Below are 16,597 nucleotides of genomic sequence, written 5' to 3' on the forward strand. Positions count from 1 at the left end.
AATCTCTTCCGCGTCCTCCTTAATCTAACTCATTAGATCTGCTCAAGCTTGCACAACTTGTCTTATTTCGTAACATTTCTGCAAAATGTAATGCCTACGAATTTTTTTTTGTTTTACATGTAAAAAATGAGACTTCTTTTCCCATCATGTCCTCCACCACAAGAAGAATAATCGTTCCCAGCTGGAGAACACGCAGAGGGGAGATGTCGTACTTAGCAAAAGGGCATTTGAAACCGGTGGGGAATAAATATTACAAATAAAGAATGTTGTAATCTGCTCAAATCCATTAGAAATCTCATATTCGCACAGCCGCAATCACATTACAACACGGTCTTACAACGTTATTTCGCCGGGTTTTCGCTGTGAGACACTCACATCAAACATAATGGATTTTTTTCCCCCGTCTCAAATTCCCGACAAATCACACTCCACTTGTACCAAGTTCCGTGTAGGGTTTTATTACTAAATTGTTTCTAGACTTGAAGTTCAGGAGAACTTTAAAAGGAGGTGCAATCAGTCTGCCGGGTTTTGACTTTTCCGCCGCTCGCGCACTCAGTGGGGGGACTCGGTTTGGGCATTGAGAGGAAGGACAAACCGGGAGGAACATCCATCTTTTTGACAAATGTAGCTTGCGCTCTTTCCAAAAGTTTGTGGGAGGTTTAAAAGACACACAGACTGCAACTCATGCCTCACTTTGGCTTCTTCGTGGTATGATTAAGTGTGACATCATTAGTAATCCATCATCAAATCAAACTGTGCTAATTGTTTGAAACTGTCACGATTACCGAGTGGTTAAAGTCTGCTATCACATAAAATGGTGAAGCATCCATCTTGCAGAGTAATAATGAACTAATCCAAAATCATGGACTAATTTATAGAAGGAGCAATTAGGAGATCACAAACACTTATTTAGGTCAGGGAGTATTTTTTTAAACCCCCATCCAAATGAATCCCATAATTTGGAGTAAATCTCAGTTGATGAGAGCCAGTGCAAATAATGTTCAAAATATTGCTAAAGAGCAATTAGACAAGACCTTAAAAATGCATATGATTTATTATAATTTATAAATATAAGTTAAAATTGGTAGTAATATAGTAGTAAATATTAGAAAATACTATTAAAACTATTTTAAAAAACCACAAAATGTATATAATTTATTATAATTTCTAAATTTATAATTTATAAATTAAAATTATAAGTAAATATTAGAAAATATAAGCTATTAGCTAAGAAAGAAATGGAGGTTGTGACATACTAAAATATGCAGAAAAAATGGTCAATATATTTTTTTTAAATAGTTGGGAATATAAAAAAAAAATACATCAAAATATTAACCAAATATAAATATCAAATAACTGGATAAAAAAATTAAACATTAAAAAGTGTAGGAAAAAAATTAAATGTTCAGAAAACAACTATTATACTTTTCCTCTGAAAAATACAAAAACAATTGGATGTAACTAGTATTATCAAACTGTACATAAACCGTAAATACTGAGGGGCTAGACACACTGGTCAGTGGTTTCATAACGAGAAAAAACTCGATACCCTTGGTTACTTTGTCAAGACTGACCTTTTTGAACCGCATTTTGACAATCTGAACTATACTTGGTTGAAGTAACCCCTTGCATCACCCATCCATTCCTTGGCATCTAGCCGGAATCCTACAAACCCCCAAAAGGCTTTGCTGATCAATCAATTACATCGCCGCTCCAGCAATCAAACAAGGTTATTATCACGGAGCGGCTCGCCGACCTGGAAAGGCCCCCGGCCTCCAATCAAAGGCCGCTGTGATGTGGGCTCGCTCATGTGATGCTAACGCGGAGTGGCAGCTCATGTTGTCGGGAGGATTGAAGGATGGAAGGAGGTTAGGATAGAGGAAATAGAAAATCTGGAACTCACACAATAATTGCAAAATCACTCGCAATGTCTGATTTTTGTGTGGTCAATGCATATTTGTTGTGTGTTAGCAATTTCACGAGCGTCGGCGGTGCAACAACCGATTGGCGGATGATCAAAACATCTTCCTGCACAATTTCAGCCACTAATGGGACAAGCCAACAGTTCTCAGCGTCTGCTATTTCCCTCTAGAGGTCATCAAAGCTAACTTCACGGGACGTCTGCCGCTAAGGCAAGTAGCACTCCTTCAAGAGCCCCCGTCCGTCCCTCCCGGCCGAGATGACGACTGTCGGCTTCACAGGTTGCCCCGGGAACCCAGTGTGATTCCATTATGGGGTGGATAAACAAAATCAAAGCGTTTATCCAACCTTCTATAGCTGGAGAAAAGACCCCTGCAAAGACGGGTTTAATATCGGAGATGTGTGTGTGTGTGTGTGTCCGTGCCAAACGTGTCACTTTTAAGCTAACGCTAGCAGACTGTTATTTCTGTTTGGATCTTTAGTATGTGTCAATTTTACTGTAAACTACAAACTAACTGAATTTTTTTGAAGACCCAAAGACGGAGTCGTATATAACTAGCTATTTAAAGGTATCGGTTGTTGTAGTATCGGAACATTTTTATGAGTCCTTTAGGTGAATTGTTGAATCTGCAGTTTATTGAAGTGACTACAATTCATCTGGTGCACTGTAACATTTAATTTTTTTTCCCTAACATCAGTGGGGTATATTGCAGTGTTTAATGTTAAGCACTTAGCAGTTAAGCGCTCTTGTTATCGGCCTTTTTCATTTTCTCCCCATGGCCAGCCAGCACATTGTTTTACAGCAACAATACGAGCGCGCTCATACAAAACTACCAATTCAAAGCGGACTAACAAGCCATTCAACACAGACGCAATTTAAGAGGCTTTCTCGTTTTTCTTTCTTCTTCGGTCTTATCATTTTCTACTCTCAACCCACCTGTCCGTTTGTTCCCTTTTGTTTAATCATTTTTCCTTTTGTGCTTTCGCCGCCATCTGCTTCCCGCCTCGACGTTGTTGCTTTCTTTTGTCGACTTCATTCATCTCGCGTGAGCTTGTGACCTTTTCTAGTGTAAATTCCTTCTTGACGACGCTCTAGTATTTAATGGCTGTGGGTGAGAGAGACTGGAGAGAAAACTTGGGGAAAGAAAAACAAGTTCTGAGTGGGGTAGAGTATGCTGAAAAACGCACCGATACTACTTTTTGTGAAGATGTCAAAATCACTCAATTATAACAATATTTAAATGGCCCTGACAAATTAAATCATCAAAGTACAGTATAGACACTAAGACTGTAATTTTGAGGGAAAAGTGTTTTCAGTCGTGTAACACAAAATAAGCCCTGATAAATCATTTGAGATATTCCCCAAGGATATTATTTCCTAAGTGTTTTTAAAACGCTCCCATTTCACCTTGCCATTCGTTCTGTTCTCGGGGAGGAGATTTAATGAGAGTGTGAAATTAGTGCAGAGTCATGGTGGGATGCCGTTTTCACCACAGGCAACTGCAACGGGTGGCCGGGACCTTCTGTCCTCTTCCTGTCATGGAGCTCTCTGTCTGCTCCTCATTACTTTCATGGCTTGTTCCTTTGTCCTTCCCCTCGCCGCTCCCTCCGAGCGCCCTTTGTCACGCGCTGACCTTGTGGGCAGTTTTTCCTCACTGCAACTTTGCGAGACCCTCATACGTATTTCCCGCGTTACTAATGAGCCCGAGCCATAAAATAACGTCGGGCCCCCAGGTTTAACATTGCACTAATGTATGTCTTTTTATCTAATTTACATCCATAAGCATCACCCCGCCCGGGCTTCGTGTGACGGTTGAAGTGGGAGAGATTAGCAGCCCTCGCGGAATCTTTTCAAAATGCCAGGCCCGTCCAGTGCAAGAGGTGGAAATACCAGCGAAATGCCAACCGGAGACCCCACAAGTCAAATCATGTAGTAACGTGCAAACACTCGCCCAAAGCCATATAGTCGCTACTTGCAGTCACCTTTGAGGACTCGTCATATTTTCAGAGATCAGGCTTTTATTATTGATATTATTATTATATTATTATTATTAATTGTTATATTATTATTTATTATTATTATTTGTTATATTATTATGTTATTACATATAGTATTATAGTCTTGCATTTTTTAAATAATTATTATATTATTATTCATGAGAGATCAGGCTTTTATTATTGATATTATTATATTATTATTATTAATTGTTATATTATTATTTACTATTTTTATTTGTTATATTATTATGTTATTACATATTGTATTATAGTCTTGCATTTTTTAAATAATTATTATATTATTATTCATGCTAATTAATTGAAGCAGACAGATCTGTCGATGCAAAAACAACAGAGAAATAATTTGCCCACTTGCTTCTTCAAAATAAAATCAATCCATCAGTGTTGATTACCGATGTCTGACTAAGATGTCCCTCTCTGCCCGGGCTTCCAACTAGCAGGGGGCTTCAGAGCCCATCCAAGGCCCGGTGGAATAAATAATCCCCCTCAGCATATTCAGAGTCGGACACGCGCAACCTTGAAGGCACCGGAGCGTACCTTCTCAACTTTTCTGCTGCTAGACGGTCCAAGACGGAATGGTAAACAAGTGGCGGCCTTGGCGGCGGCTAATGTGCGAGCTGATTTGCTGCAGTGATTCCGAGCACAGGGGATGAACGGCTTAGAGGGGACCCCAATGACACCCCGTATTGTAAAGAGTGCATTTGTATGTATTGCTCAACATGAGCTCATTCGCCGCCGTGGATGTTCATAATCGTCGACTACAATCCAAATGTTTACCTTCGCCGGTGAATTCGTCATTCTAGTGCAAAGGGCTTTCATGCATCAAAATAAAGGAAGGCACAATATTGCAAAGAAAGTGCAAGAATTCTCTTCCTCAAAAAACAACTCACTCAAATTCTTGTTGAGTTGCCATGTTTGCCTTGCATATCACTCCAAAAATAATGTAAGACATGCCTGCCATCTAGTAATCAAGGGTGGTATTACAACTTAAAACTACAGTCAACCGCTGCATATTTGTAATTAGGTAACTACAGATTTGCGAAGTGGAAAGCATGTTTTGAATGTTCATCAGCTTCATGTAGAATATTTGAGGTTAGTTACAAAAACAAAAAAAATAATTGACGTATTTGTTTTTTGTGAAATCAAACTGTCCTATTTTTTCTGGTGAAAGAAGATAGTCTATTCTTTCTTTTGGTAGATTTGGAGCACATATAAACAAAAAAAAAACAAAAAATTATGTGTTGTTTGAGCAAACAAAATTCAGCTGACAATATGGGAAACTTGTAAAACTGCTGGCAGTGAAGGAGTTAAGAAGTCTGAAGAAAAGTGCCTGCATCTTAGCAAGAGTTTGGGAGACTGACAAATTACACAAGTTGGCATGAGTTGTTTAGGTCTGATTTAGCCAGCTTGTGCGCAACCCGAAACCTTTAGTCATTAAAGCCGCCACGAGTTGCGCGGCTGGCTGCGGGAGGTTTAGCGATCCATCAGCAAAGCTGCGCCATTAGAAAACCATCTGTAAGCCGCGGCGTGCCAGCGGCGCAGTCGCGAGGAGAGGAACGTGAAGCGACTGCGAGTGATTGATGCAAAACTATTATCGACAACATAGCGTAGGCAAGAAGTTTTTGTTGTTGTTTTTGGTCGTTTATTTCTGGAGGGAATCGAAAGGAAGGGTCATGAAAACATCTAATGCGGTGTTTACGGTTACTCTGATTTACAAATCGAAATGCAGATGAGCGGAAACGGCGGATTCGAGACACTTTGAGCGTCAAAACGTTTGCTGAGCTCGCCACATCATCCCACCCCTGTGCATTACAAACACAAATTGCGTGGCGTCAAATTGTACGGCGAGGAAATAAGAACCATCTCGCTTTAATGGAGCCTTGAAGCTAATGTATCAGAGCATCACAATTCAATTAGGCGTCGTCATGATTAGATTCCCGCAAATCTCCGGGGAGTTATGTCGAAAACTAGCAGGCCTTCCAAAGACTTGAATCTAATGCGATGTAAAAGCGAAGACGGCTGTCGATTCCAATTGCTGGAGGGTAGCAACAAAACATTTCCAACCGGAGGTGCAGTGCATTACATCGAGTCCGATTTACGTTAAGTCGATCAACGTTAAAAAGTCACAAATCAATGGATGGTCGCTAAGAAGCTTCCAAATAGAATTAGTTTGAGTTTTACTGGTATCGAGTCACGTGTCGGATTCTCTGACATCTTGAGTGTGTTGGCGTTTCTTCTCTGGTAAGTAAGTTCCATTACCCACTAATTCATTTGGATTTTCAGACACATTGTGGAAAGTGTTGTACCTGAGAAGAGGCTGGAAGATGACAGTGATGTTCCTCGCTCCTGGTTTACACACAAACTTCATTTCTCCACCTTCCATCAGGTTGTCATCGGCGCCACCTACAGAAAACAAGGATGATCTGATCAAATACATTTGTACTTGTAACAACGGGAGGGTGGAAGATAAGACTTTTTCCCTATCCGTCTCATGGGGCGGCCATTTTGCCACTTGCTAGCAACTGAAAACGACATCAAAGTGCCTCAGGTAACAACCTACCACGGCTCACCTGTTTTCCGAGTTTGGTCATGTGATGTTTACAAGCTGAACTGTGATTGGTTCTTTCCAGAGCCCTTAGGCACTGTGATGTCACATTCACTGAGTGACAAAATGGCTGCCCCTCTGCTGTAAAATTGGAGCCTATCCTAGTGGACTAACCGACACTTTCAACTGAAAATGACATCACAGTGGCTCAGGTAATGACCTACCACGGCTCACCTGGTTTCTAAATTTGGTCATGTAATGTTTGCAAGCTGATCTGTTATTGGTTCTTTCCAGAGTCCTTAGGCACTATGATGTCACATTCACTGAGTGACAAAATGGCCGCAACTGGTTAATTTTAGGTCAGTTTTGACTGATTTCTGACATCGAGGCTGAGACGCTAACCCACCGGGTTGCTGGGAGACTGAGCAGAAAAATAAATACCAGGAGTCACAAAATCAAATGCATGCCCACGCTCCATTTTGGCTAACAGGGGCTAATCAGGAAATCATGGGAACAAGCTCCGACACGGGTGGCACAGAATGACACTGGGGCAATGGGGCGGGAGATCGGGGATTGGGGCTTCATGCAGAAAAGGGAACGAGGCGGATATTACAAGGGAGAGAACGAACACTGAACCTCATTACCTCCGCTCATGCTGAAGTAATCGATATAATTGACGGGAGACGGAATTGTGGCTTTCCGTCAATATGGCAAACTGCGCGGCGGAAAGAATGATTGGGCGTTCAGGTATGCGCGTCTTGGAGGAATACGAGCTACGGATGAAGGCGTACGCGGTGTTCGAAAGCAAATTGTGATTTCGCCATACAAGAGATCCTGGGTGACTTTAAATGAGCTAATGAGAAACTTCAAGAAGGTGTAAGAAAGGCAAAGTGAGTTTTTGGGGAACAAAAGCCTGGGCGTTGTGTTTTCTCCTTTTTCCATTTCCATTTCCAATATGGCCTTGCAAAGCTTGTGTGATAGAACACAAAGACACCTCCGCGTCGTGCCGAAGCGTCTTCTGTGTGACCTCGGCGGCGTGCATTCAAATGCATATCAAGCTATTGTTCCCCAGGCTGTGCTCAATAATGCATTTCTAATCGAACATGTTTTATTTGAAACGTACGGGAGACAACTATCTGTGAATTTTGATGAGAAGTGACGAGGTCGGCCTTTATTCCCTTGCCAACTTTCAAGAGAACTTCTGACTTTGATCTGCTTTCATCTACTATGACTCCTTCTTTTGGTGCCAATTCAATTAAGACTCAATTAGCCGAATACGAACAAAGACGCCACCTGAGCGCCCACCTTCCATCCTTTGTCCAACTTCCTATACTTCTGGGAAGTTTTCATTGCTCGTCTAACCGTAAATCGCTCTCAGGTACACAAACAAGCAACTCCCCCGTGTGTAGACCCCGATGACAATGACCAATTTAATTTCACGCTCTAAACATCTGCAACAGTGTCAGACGAGGCAGGCCACGAGGAAACCTCGCTGATCCATGAGGGTCCGGGAACAGCTGCCAACAGGGCATAACACCGCTGAATATTAAATAGCGAGAGGCATTAATATGCATGGGACTCCTTCAGACTTGTCTGGACGTGACAGGGTCAGGATGGCACCCGACTGCTACCAGCCGTCGCCACATAATTGGAGAAAAATGTTTTTGTTGGTCTGGACTTGGGTGAGCATCCGGGATTAGCGGCGTGTGGAAGAAGAGGGACGGCTTAGCGCAGCTTTGGGGAGGAATCCTAATGAATCATAATGCGGCTGAATCTTGACGAGTATGCTTTTCAGTATCTCCTCACACTTACCTACACCACACAAGCCCCCCCCCCCCCCCTCCCCCCCGCAGCCCCCCCCCTCCCCGTTGGCGCCTTAGCATCCCCTCCCCTGGCCCACATGTAATCAAGTCAGTCAGTGACTTAGTGAAATTACATTAGCCACACTTTCCTGGGTTTGATGAGAAAAAGTCGGTTTGATCCTGCGATGAATTCCGGACCCTGACCAGATTTAGACGGCGAGAGAAAATGCATGTGTAATATCAAACGCCACGTCGGCGTCTCCCGAGACTTTGGGTGTTTGCGTATGCGCGTACAAGCGTGTGTTAAAGAGAGCGAGAAGGAAAGAGATGAGTAAAGATAGGGAATAATCCCTCATTTACAAGTGTGTCACTCAGCTCTATGTCATAGTATATTCATGCAATACCGCTTTTTTTTTTTTTTACTATTCGGCACAAAGGATTATAAGGCGTTTCAATGAATATGTCTATTTTTTTTTTTAGAAATTTCCATATCTTGGGGGCATCGAGGTCATACGGCACACGGGACTGGGTCAAATGAAAAGCTTTTTTCAACATAAATTCAACATCCATATATAAGCCGCACCTGATTATAAGGCCCATTGTCAATTTTTGTAATTTAATGTTTTTTGAGGTGCTCCAGTTCAAACATGTTATGCTCTTTGAATTAAATACTTGTATTTACTCAAGAATCTTTCAGTTATTAGATGATTCCCTGCTAGCAGTTGACACTTTGAAATGTCATGGAATCATTTACACAGAAGTTAAGTGTTTTCTGTTTTACATTTTGCTTTTACGTCTTTTCTATTTTCATTCGTCATCAGCGTTGAACTGTTTCTGAGGGAATTATCACATAATCAGCAAATCCCCAGAGTTGACACCTGCACCTCAATAATACATGAATCTTTTGGTCAAGTGCGAGGGCATCCTATTCCACTCAGCCAGCCTTCATGTCTGATTGGATCTTAATGAGAGCTTTCCATTATTAAAATTAATTTGAAGCCCGTGCTCCGCCAGCCGGTGGAACCCAAACTCTCTGATGAGAATTAATAGCATAAATAAATAATAGCATAAATATATCCAGGCGTGAAATGAGCGGGATTAATTATTAAACGTGTGTTTTCGCCTGGCTCTGTGAGCGGCTGTCAGTGATGCTGTGACAACAATGTACGGGGCTCACTGAATATGAAGTGCTCTTTAAATGTGCTACAAGTTGGGATCTAAAAAAACTCTAACTGCACATTCTACTGAAGTACTCAGAACTGCTTTGATGGTCTTGACCGCGTCAACTATGTGTCAAAAACGTACGCCTCCATAGTACAAGCATGCGTTTGATGCTTGCTACTTCGAACAAAATCACCCGAGGAACCCGCTACATGTTGCTACAATCAAGTTTTGCGCATTCGTCAGTTATGCCAACCAAAAACTTCCAACTTCCTTTCCTGCCTGAATTCGTCGTCTCCGAGATGAAAAGTACACACGGAGGTGCCGCTCAAAGCCGCCAATGACGAGAGGACCTCCTGCGCTAATTGAAATTAGCTTCAGCTTGGCGGGAGAATAGATCGGCTCTTCCTCTGTGATTACATTTTGTCGCTGTGCAAACTAAGTCGACCTTGTTGTAATCTCCGTCTGCTGTCGATCGAGTAACTTGGAAAAGACTTTGGTCCTACTTTGCCTTCTGGTGGCTTGCGCACAATATGTTGTAAAGCTGAACTTTTTTGTGTCAGAAAAGACAACAGGGGTGCTTGTAGCCTGACAGGTCAGACCAATGCAGCGATTTAGTTTAAAGGAACCAATCAGTGAAGCGCGGATGTGACGTCAAGGGAAAAAAAAAATCCACGTAGCTAGCTCAATAGTTAAATAAATAGCTAGCTTGAGCTCTAGCTAGCTAGCTAGACCGCTAGCTAGCTAGGGAGATAGCTACCTAAATAGATAATTAGTTAGAAAGCTAGCTAACTAGCTAGAAAGAGGTAAGGTGCATAATGTACATTTTGAAAACTGAATTTGGGTAACATCGATCTAGTTACTGAAAATTACTGTCAAGAGCAATTCAAAACAGCCACCACTAGACACTACCTACGATAATAGGTGGGGGGGGCTGCAAAACAAGCGAGGTTTCCCTGTGACATTATCGAGTCGAGAAATACAGATGAGGTGTGGTTCAATTACACCGTGTCTAATGTATCGCGTATGACATAACTGCGCTCCGACCGCCTACGTAAACCTTCATCCGTCATCCATGTGACACAAGCACAGGAATGCTGCGGAAGGACAGGCTAGATTTATTTCCATGGAGTCTGAACATTAGATATCTGCAAAAGAGCAAAAGCGAGGCAAAGGCGAGGGCCCGCAACATTAAAACCCCATAACAATAATAAGAAATCGACTTTTTTTTTTCCGCCGGCAAAGTTCAAATCTCCTCTGAGGTTTGTATTATGAATATGTTAAACCTTAATGACAAGGTCAAGAGAAGTCAGGTATTGATTGCCGTGGGCGGCGGAGAGGAGAAAGACTGGGGGTATAGTCTGTCGAATTCGGAAGACCATTCTCAGATTCTACTGTAATTTTGGTGACTTTGAGTTTCTATAGATTTAGAACCTGGACTGGTGAGTGACATGGGCGCCGGCGTAGACCTGATTGGCCTTTTATTAGAATCTACCTTGTGAGTGACATGGGTGTCAAAAGATTCATCAAGGTCTGGTTTTTTTTTTTGTGTGTGTCTTTGATAGAAGGACTAAAAGTGCACTGATGGCTGAATTGTTCAAGTTGATTTATCCATACGGATAACCACACCTCTTGCCAGACCTTTTTTCCATTTGCACCTCCTGTCCCACAAAGCAGCCTAACATGGAACGCCGCTTCGGGCGTCTCCCCTCTCGAGGGGACGGCTACGGTTTCATACATAAACAACACACAACTTTTCGTATTTTCTCATATCGGAGAGCTGTTGGGGGTGGGCGGGGTAAATCTGCTTGTAATTAGATGGGGTGCGCCAATGTTTTTGAATATCAAAAGGAGGAATGTGTGAAATACATTCAGAGTGGGAAATGCGAACATCTCGGGAGGTCATGTGTTTATTCGTATGCATATACCGGGCACGCTTATGTTTACGGCGCCTCTGCGGTATGATTGTCACTTCAAACATTCCCCCGGGGGGCAAGACAATATTACACGTGACGCAATGACCGGCCGTGACACAATACGAAATAGCATTTTTAAAATATATTACTGGCTTAGCGTGGTGAACGGCTGGGAGGAGAAAATATATATATTCTTACTTCACCTCCAAAATGACCGACGGGCTATTCCGTGTCATCAGACGGCTGAACAGACAATAACACGGTGGAAGAAATAGGGGGGGGGGGGGCATGGTTACATATCTACAGCTGCAAAATTGTAACTTTCATCATTTATTCATCGAAAGTGTGATTGAAAGTGGATGAGGTGGTGTGGTGTGAAGTAAACACCCACACTGTGACATCCAGACACACACACACACACACACACACACACACACACACACACACACACAATGCGATACATATGGCTACATATGGAGCTGTAATAAAGACTGGTGGGTTAATTGAAGCGTATGATGCGTGGCGGAGTATGCAAGAGGCAATTATGTCTTCCGCCGCATGTGTCGGCATGCGTCGCATTGATATACGGGCCCGGCGCTTACATATATTACACATTCATTTCAAAGTAATAGTAATATTAAAAACAAACAGCTTCGTTGCTGGTTCCCGTTTACTGCACAGTCACACATGTTGATTAAAAGCTTGACGTGTCATCCAGCCCTCCCCGAGGGACCGCTTTTACTTGAACGAGAAAGTGAAGCTTGTAATTGGTGCTGATGAGATGTTTGGGGAGGTTGACCATGGACTGAGCCAATCGGAAATCTTTTTTTTTTTTTGCTTCGATACATTGGGGATTGTGCTGCTCCTGCTGTTGTGTGACACTTGGCCACATGGGGGCAGTACAATAGGGAAAAACATACAGAAAAGTGTCTCAGTTCCTCAGTATTAATAATAGTTGTTCTTGGCAGAGGATAAATATAAGTATTATATTGACATCATTATTTCTAGCCAAAGGCTTTTTTTTTTTTGCTCTTATATTAGAAGTAATTAGGTGCACTTAATGTTATGGCCAAGGAGTGTAACTTTAATTTGAAAAAAAAAAGTCAAACTTGCACCCAAAGGATTCCCTGCAATCAAGTCTACACTTCCAAATGTTGGTAATCTGATTTTCTAATCACACTATTGACTTAAAATAAGCGCCGAGATACACTTGCCTAAGCTCGAAGTGGCGTGTAAATCCCGAAGCCACGAGGACTCATCAACTCTATCTCTCATTTCAGTCGCCTTTTCCTCCCAATTTTATTTGATGCGGGATGAAGTCTTCAATGCATGTTTTTTTTTTCTTCTCCCCTTAATTTCTCCCCGTCTGAAATCTCTTAATGGCTTCTTTGCCGGACCTTGATGAAAACAATGACTTTTAACCTCCCCCTCCCTCCCCTTCCCCCGAACCATCGCAATGGACTTATTTCACTTTCTAAATGATTTCTTACTGCTTCAATCCCGTTGCGGCCGTTCAAAAGGCTGGGGGCCCGGGTTCTTTGCGGACGGCGCATTGTGACAGGTGAAATGAAAGCCCAGAGAAATCTCATCTTCTTATGAACGCTCCGAGGCATTCAGCCACTCAAAAAAAAAAAAGAAGACAAATCCTGCCTGTTCTTTTCTGAGGTGCAGACAGATGGAAGATGGGGTGGGGGGGAGTGAGCTGTTATTTCAAGCCTATTGGGTTTTTTTTTTTTTTTTCTTTTATCTACAGTTGATCAGTGTTGCTTCTTCCTGCTATGGTGAGGAAAGGCATCCACTCAGTGGAATAGCAACTGGATTAATACATTTTAGCAAGTGCGGCAACATCTTTGAATGGATTGTATCGGATTTGTATCACGGAACATCTTGTTTACTTGTCAGCCTGGATTTCCTGAATAATTTTGTTCAGAAATTACAACATTTATGTGTTCATTATTATTTGTGTCTTTATCACTATGGTTACGTCGGCTGATTTTCATCCGAGGATTTTCCTGTTGAATCTTTTCTTTATATTAGGCATCTACGAATGAAGATTGAAATACTGAAACTACAAAATAAGTTTACCTTGTTCACATCCATAGCAAACAATCATACCGATGTCAAACCAGATTGTCGTGCTATATTAGCTACAAATATTTTTTGAATCGCATATGTTGAGCTCCAGCCGTGCAGGTATTATTTTTGCCCACTTGGGGTCCCTACCGTCACATTATGGAAGGTGGGGCCTGACCTGGTGAGTGACATGGGTGTCGCAATATTCAATTAATAGTTAACAGCCTTAACATATGGATCAACTTAATCATATCTAATTTATTAATGATTTCTTAGCATGCAGATAGTGTGATATTTTGAAGCATTTTTCGGTGATATAGATAAAAAGAGCTTTCCTCTTTGCCTTTTTTTTTTTTTTTCCTCAGTGTTTCATTCTCCACAGGGGCTTCGGTGTGAAGGTAGGAGTGGCTGCGGGCAAACAGTGCCGCAGAGTGAAACCTCAAGGTCACGGGCAAAGAGATGGCGAGTCCGGGAGAGAAGATGTAGGAGCAATAGAGCAGCTTTGATTCTCCAGGGTCTGACTGTGCAGCTCGCTCACTCACTGCTGAGTGTGTGTGTGTGTGTGTGTGTGTGTGTGTGTGTGTGTGTGTGTGTGTGTGTGTGTGTGTGTGTGTGTGTGTGTGTACATGTGTGTGTGTGTGTGTGTACATGTGTGTGAGGGTTTTGAAGGTCTGTCTCAGTGGGTGTATTCTGCAAAGTCACCCTGCTATCCCTTTCTTTTTCAGAGTGTCACATCTCGACCCGCTTTGTCCAGGTGCTATCTGTACTCCCTTGCGTCCCGTTGCCGGGCCCATTCCGGAGAGTCTTATTATCATTTTATTGGAGTCTGATTTTTACTAATAAGCAGGCTAAACACGAACAGTCACAGCCGCTCCAGACTATTTTGAATATACGAACGGTCTTGGAATGGACTAGCGAATGGATCTGTGTTTGCTTCTTCAGAAAAAAAAAACTTTGACTGGATCGGTATGCCAAAATCAACGAATGAATTATTGATTAGACAAGAAACACAGATTGCAAATACTTGAATCAGAATGTCCTTGTTGACCGCCTTTTATTTTTTTATAGTGCATTTTTACTTCTTTCTATTATTCATTATATTTATTTTTAACCATTGGTTAAAAGAGCCAAGTATAACTTAGTTTTGAACCTGGGACATATGAACTGCATTTCCATTCATTTCAATAGGAAACATCACCTTGATTTATGAACACTTCAGGTTACAAATGGGGTCATGGAACCAATTGAGGTTCCATTATATTTTTTTGTTCAATCTGTTCCAAAGTTAATCAATTCAACGAACACAAACAAAATTTGTGAAGCTAAAATTGATAATAACAAGTTTATAACCCCGATCTGTTCATCAAGCTCGTCAATCAATCACCTATTCCCAACCTGTTCTCAAAATGTTAACATTTCTTAACATTACATCCCATTTTGCATGACTTTTCACACTTTCCATCATCCCAGATGTTCATCAACACTCTCACTATCAAACAAGCTCCTCCTCACCTTGCAGCTCTCCGCTTTTGCTATAGAGTTCCCGTCTCTGCTCTCTCAAGTAGGCACTCATGCTGATGGCATGGGATGACGATTCAAACCTAAGAGGCATGGAAATGAAACTTTAACTAGCTCTAAAAATCTCAGGGCACACATTATATTACTCTCATTACTGGACTTTAGTTGACACCTATAACCTGGTGTGCCTTATAACTGGATGCACTCGATACTACATATGGAAACTTCCAAAAATAGGTTTGTTCATTGAGACTCCGCTTCATAGTCAGAAAAATACGGTATGCCCGTAATGAGCCTGGTCCTTACTTGAATAGTGACTGCTTGGCACGCTGCGGTTTCTTCTTGGCGAAAAAAGCGGCAAATTCGCTGCCCGTGCTAGCATAGGCGAGCTGGGCCGATGGCTCTGTAGCGCTGCGGCTGTTCTTCACGTCCAAGTACTCCATCAGCAGCACCTGGTCGACAAAGACATCATTTAAATTTTTTTAAAAAAAAAATCAATTTATCTTTTAAATTAATTGAAATAAATAAACAAATTTCACGTGTCTGCACAAGTCAATGTCTGCTTCCAGATCATTTCAGGTTGTCACTATCAAATATTTGTAGATTTGATTAATCTATCGATTATTCCACCAATTAATCAAATAATCGGATACAATTTTATTTGCGTCAAAGTGTATTGAAAAAATGTATTTTTCTCAATTACTGTTTATTAACCGATTATTTTAATAGCAGCAATTAACCAATACCACACAATAAAGAAATAATTCATTTTTAAAAATTAATAATTAATTTCCAGAGTAAAAGCAGAGGTTTTCAAATACCGTATTTTGATCAAACACAAAAGATAAATCAGTCTGCTTTCATGAAGGACGACACAAATCAGAGAATTCAAATTATTTTTGAGAGCTTGAAATCTTTTGGACAATCTTTAGTTAAAATAATGTCTCTAAACGATTACTCGGTTATTATGATACGTGGCGATTAATTTGACAATGAATCGATTCATCTAGACACCTCTAATATCACTGTAATTTCAAACAATTGGGAAGAATCCAACAAACTTTTCTATAGAAGACAACTGACCGAGACCATGTCCTCCTTTTAGCTAATGATCCATAGCCAAATTTGTCACTCTCTTATCATGCTTCATAAAAATCTTATCAACTTCTAACAATAGGACGAACCCACTGCAAATCTTGTCCGACTAAGAAAAGTTAACTTCCTCTACTCCATCATTCTATCCTCGCTTGGTCCCGTCACCTCTCATTTTTCAAAATCGTTCTATTTTCTCCCTCTCTCGTCCCCATCTTCGGCCCGGTGTGCGATACATATGCTCCGAAATAGCGCCACCAACGTATCAAATGGCCCCATAATTTAGCAGGGGCCCATTTAGCCCTATGTCTAATTCAGCGGCGCGTTGCGGGTCGGACCAGAAATGGCACAGGACTAATGGTCGGGCAGATGGAGATCCGTCCCGCCCGTAATGATGTCATTAACGCGGCAAGAGAGCAACCCTGTCACTATTCAATGCGAAGCAGTCACAGCATCCGTAAGCACGTAATGGAAACATGTCGATTTTATTTGAAAGTAAACCTCTATAGGTTGTCACGGTGATCGCTGTATGACACCGTTTGCTACTTGTC

General features: G+C 41.6%; 1 protein-coding gene across 1 annotated transcript in view; it reads right to left on the reverse strand.

Moving 5' to 3' along the window:
• exoc4 (exocyst complex component 4) overlaps window positions 1–16,597 on the reverse strand; it is a 55,182-nt gene that overhangs the window by 28,502 nt on the left and 10,083 nt on the right. Inside the window, exons 9-11 of the mRNA XM_085901693.1 lie at window positions 15,261–15,406; window positions 14,949–15,037; window positions 6,246–6,342 (exon numbers count right to left, since the gene is read on the reverse strand). Coding sequence (XP_085757819.1) covers window positions 6,246–6,342; window positions 14,949–15,037; window positions 15,261–15,406 — 332 coding nt within the window. The remainder of the gene's footprint in view (window positions 1–6,245; window positions 6,343–14,948; window positions 15,038–15,260; window positions 15,407–16,597) is intronic.

This window comes from Syngnathus leptorhynchus, chromosome 21, assembly GCF_054491065.1.
Source record: "Syngnathus leptorhynchus isolate UIUO chromosome 21, UIUO_Slep, whole genome shotgun sequence".
NCBI classification, from domain to species: Eukaryota; Metazoa; Chordata; class Actinopteri; order Syngnathiformes; family Syngnathidae; genus Syngnathus; species Syngnathus leptorhynchus.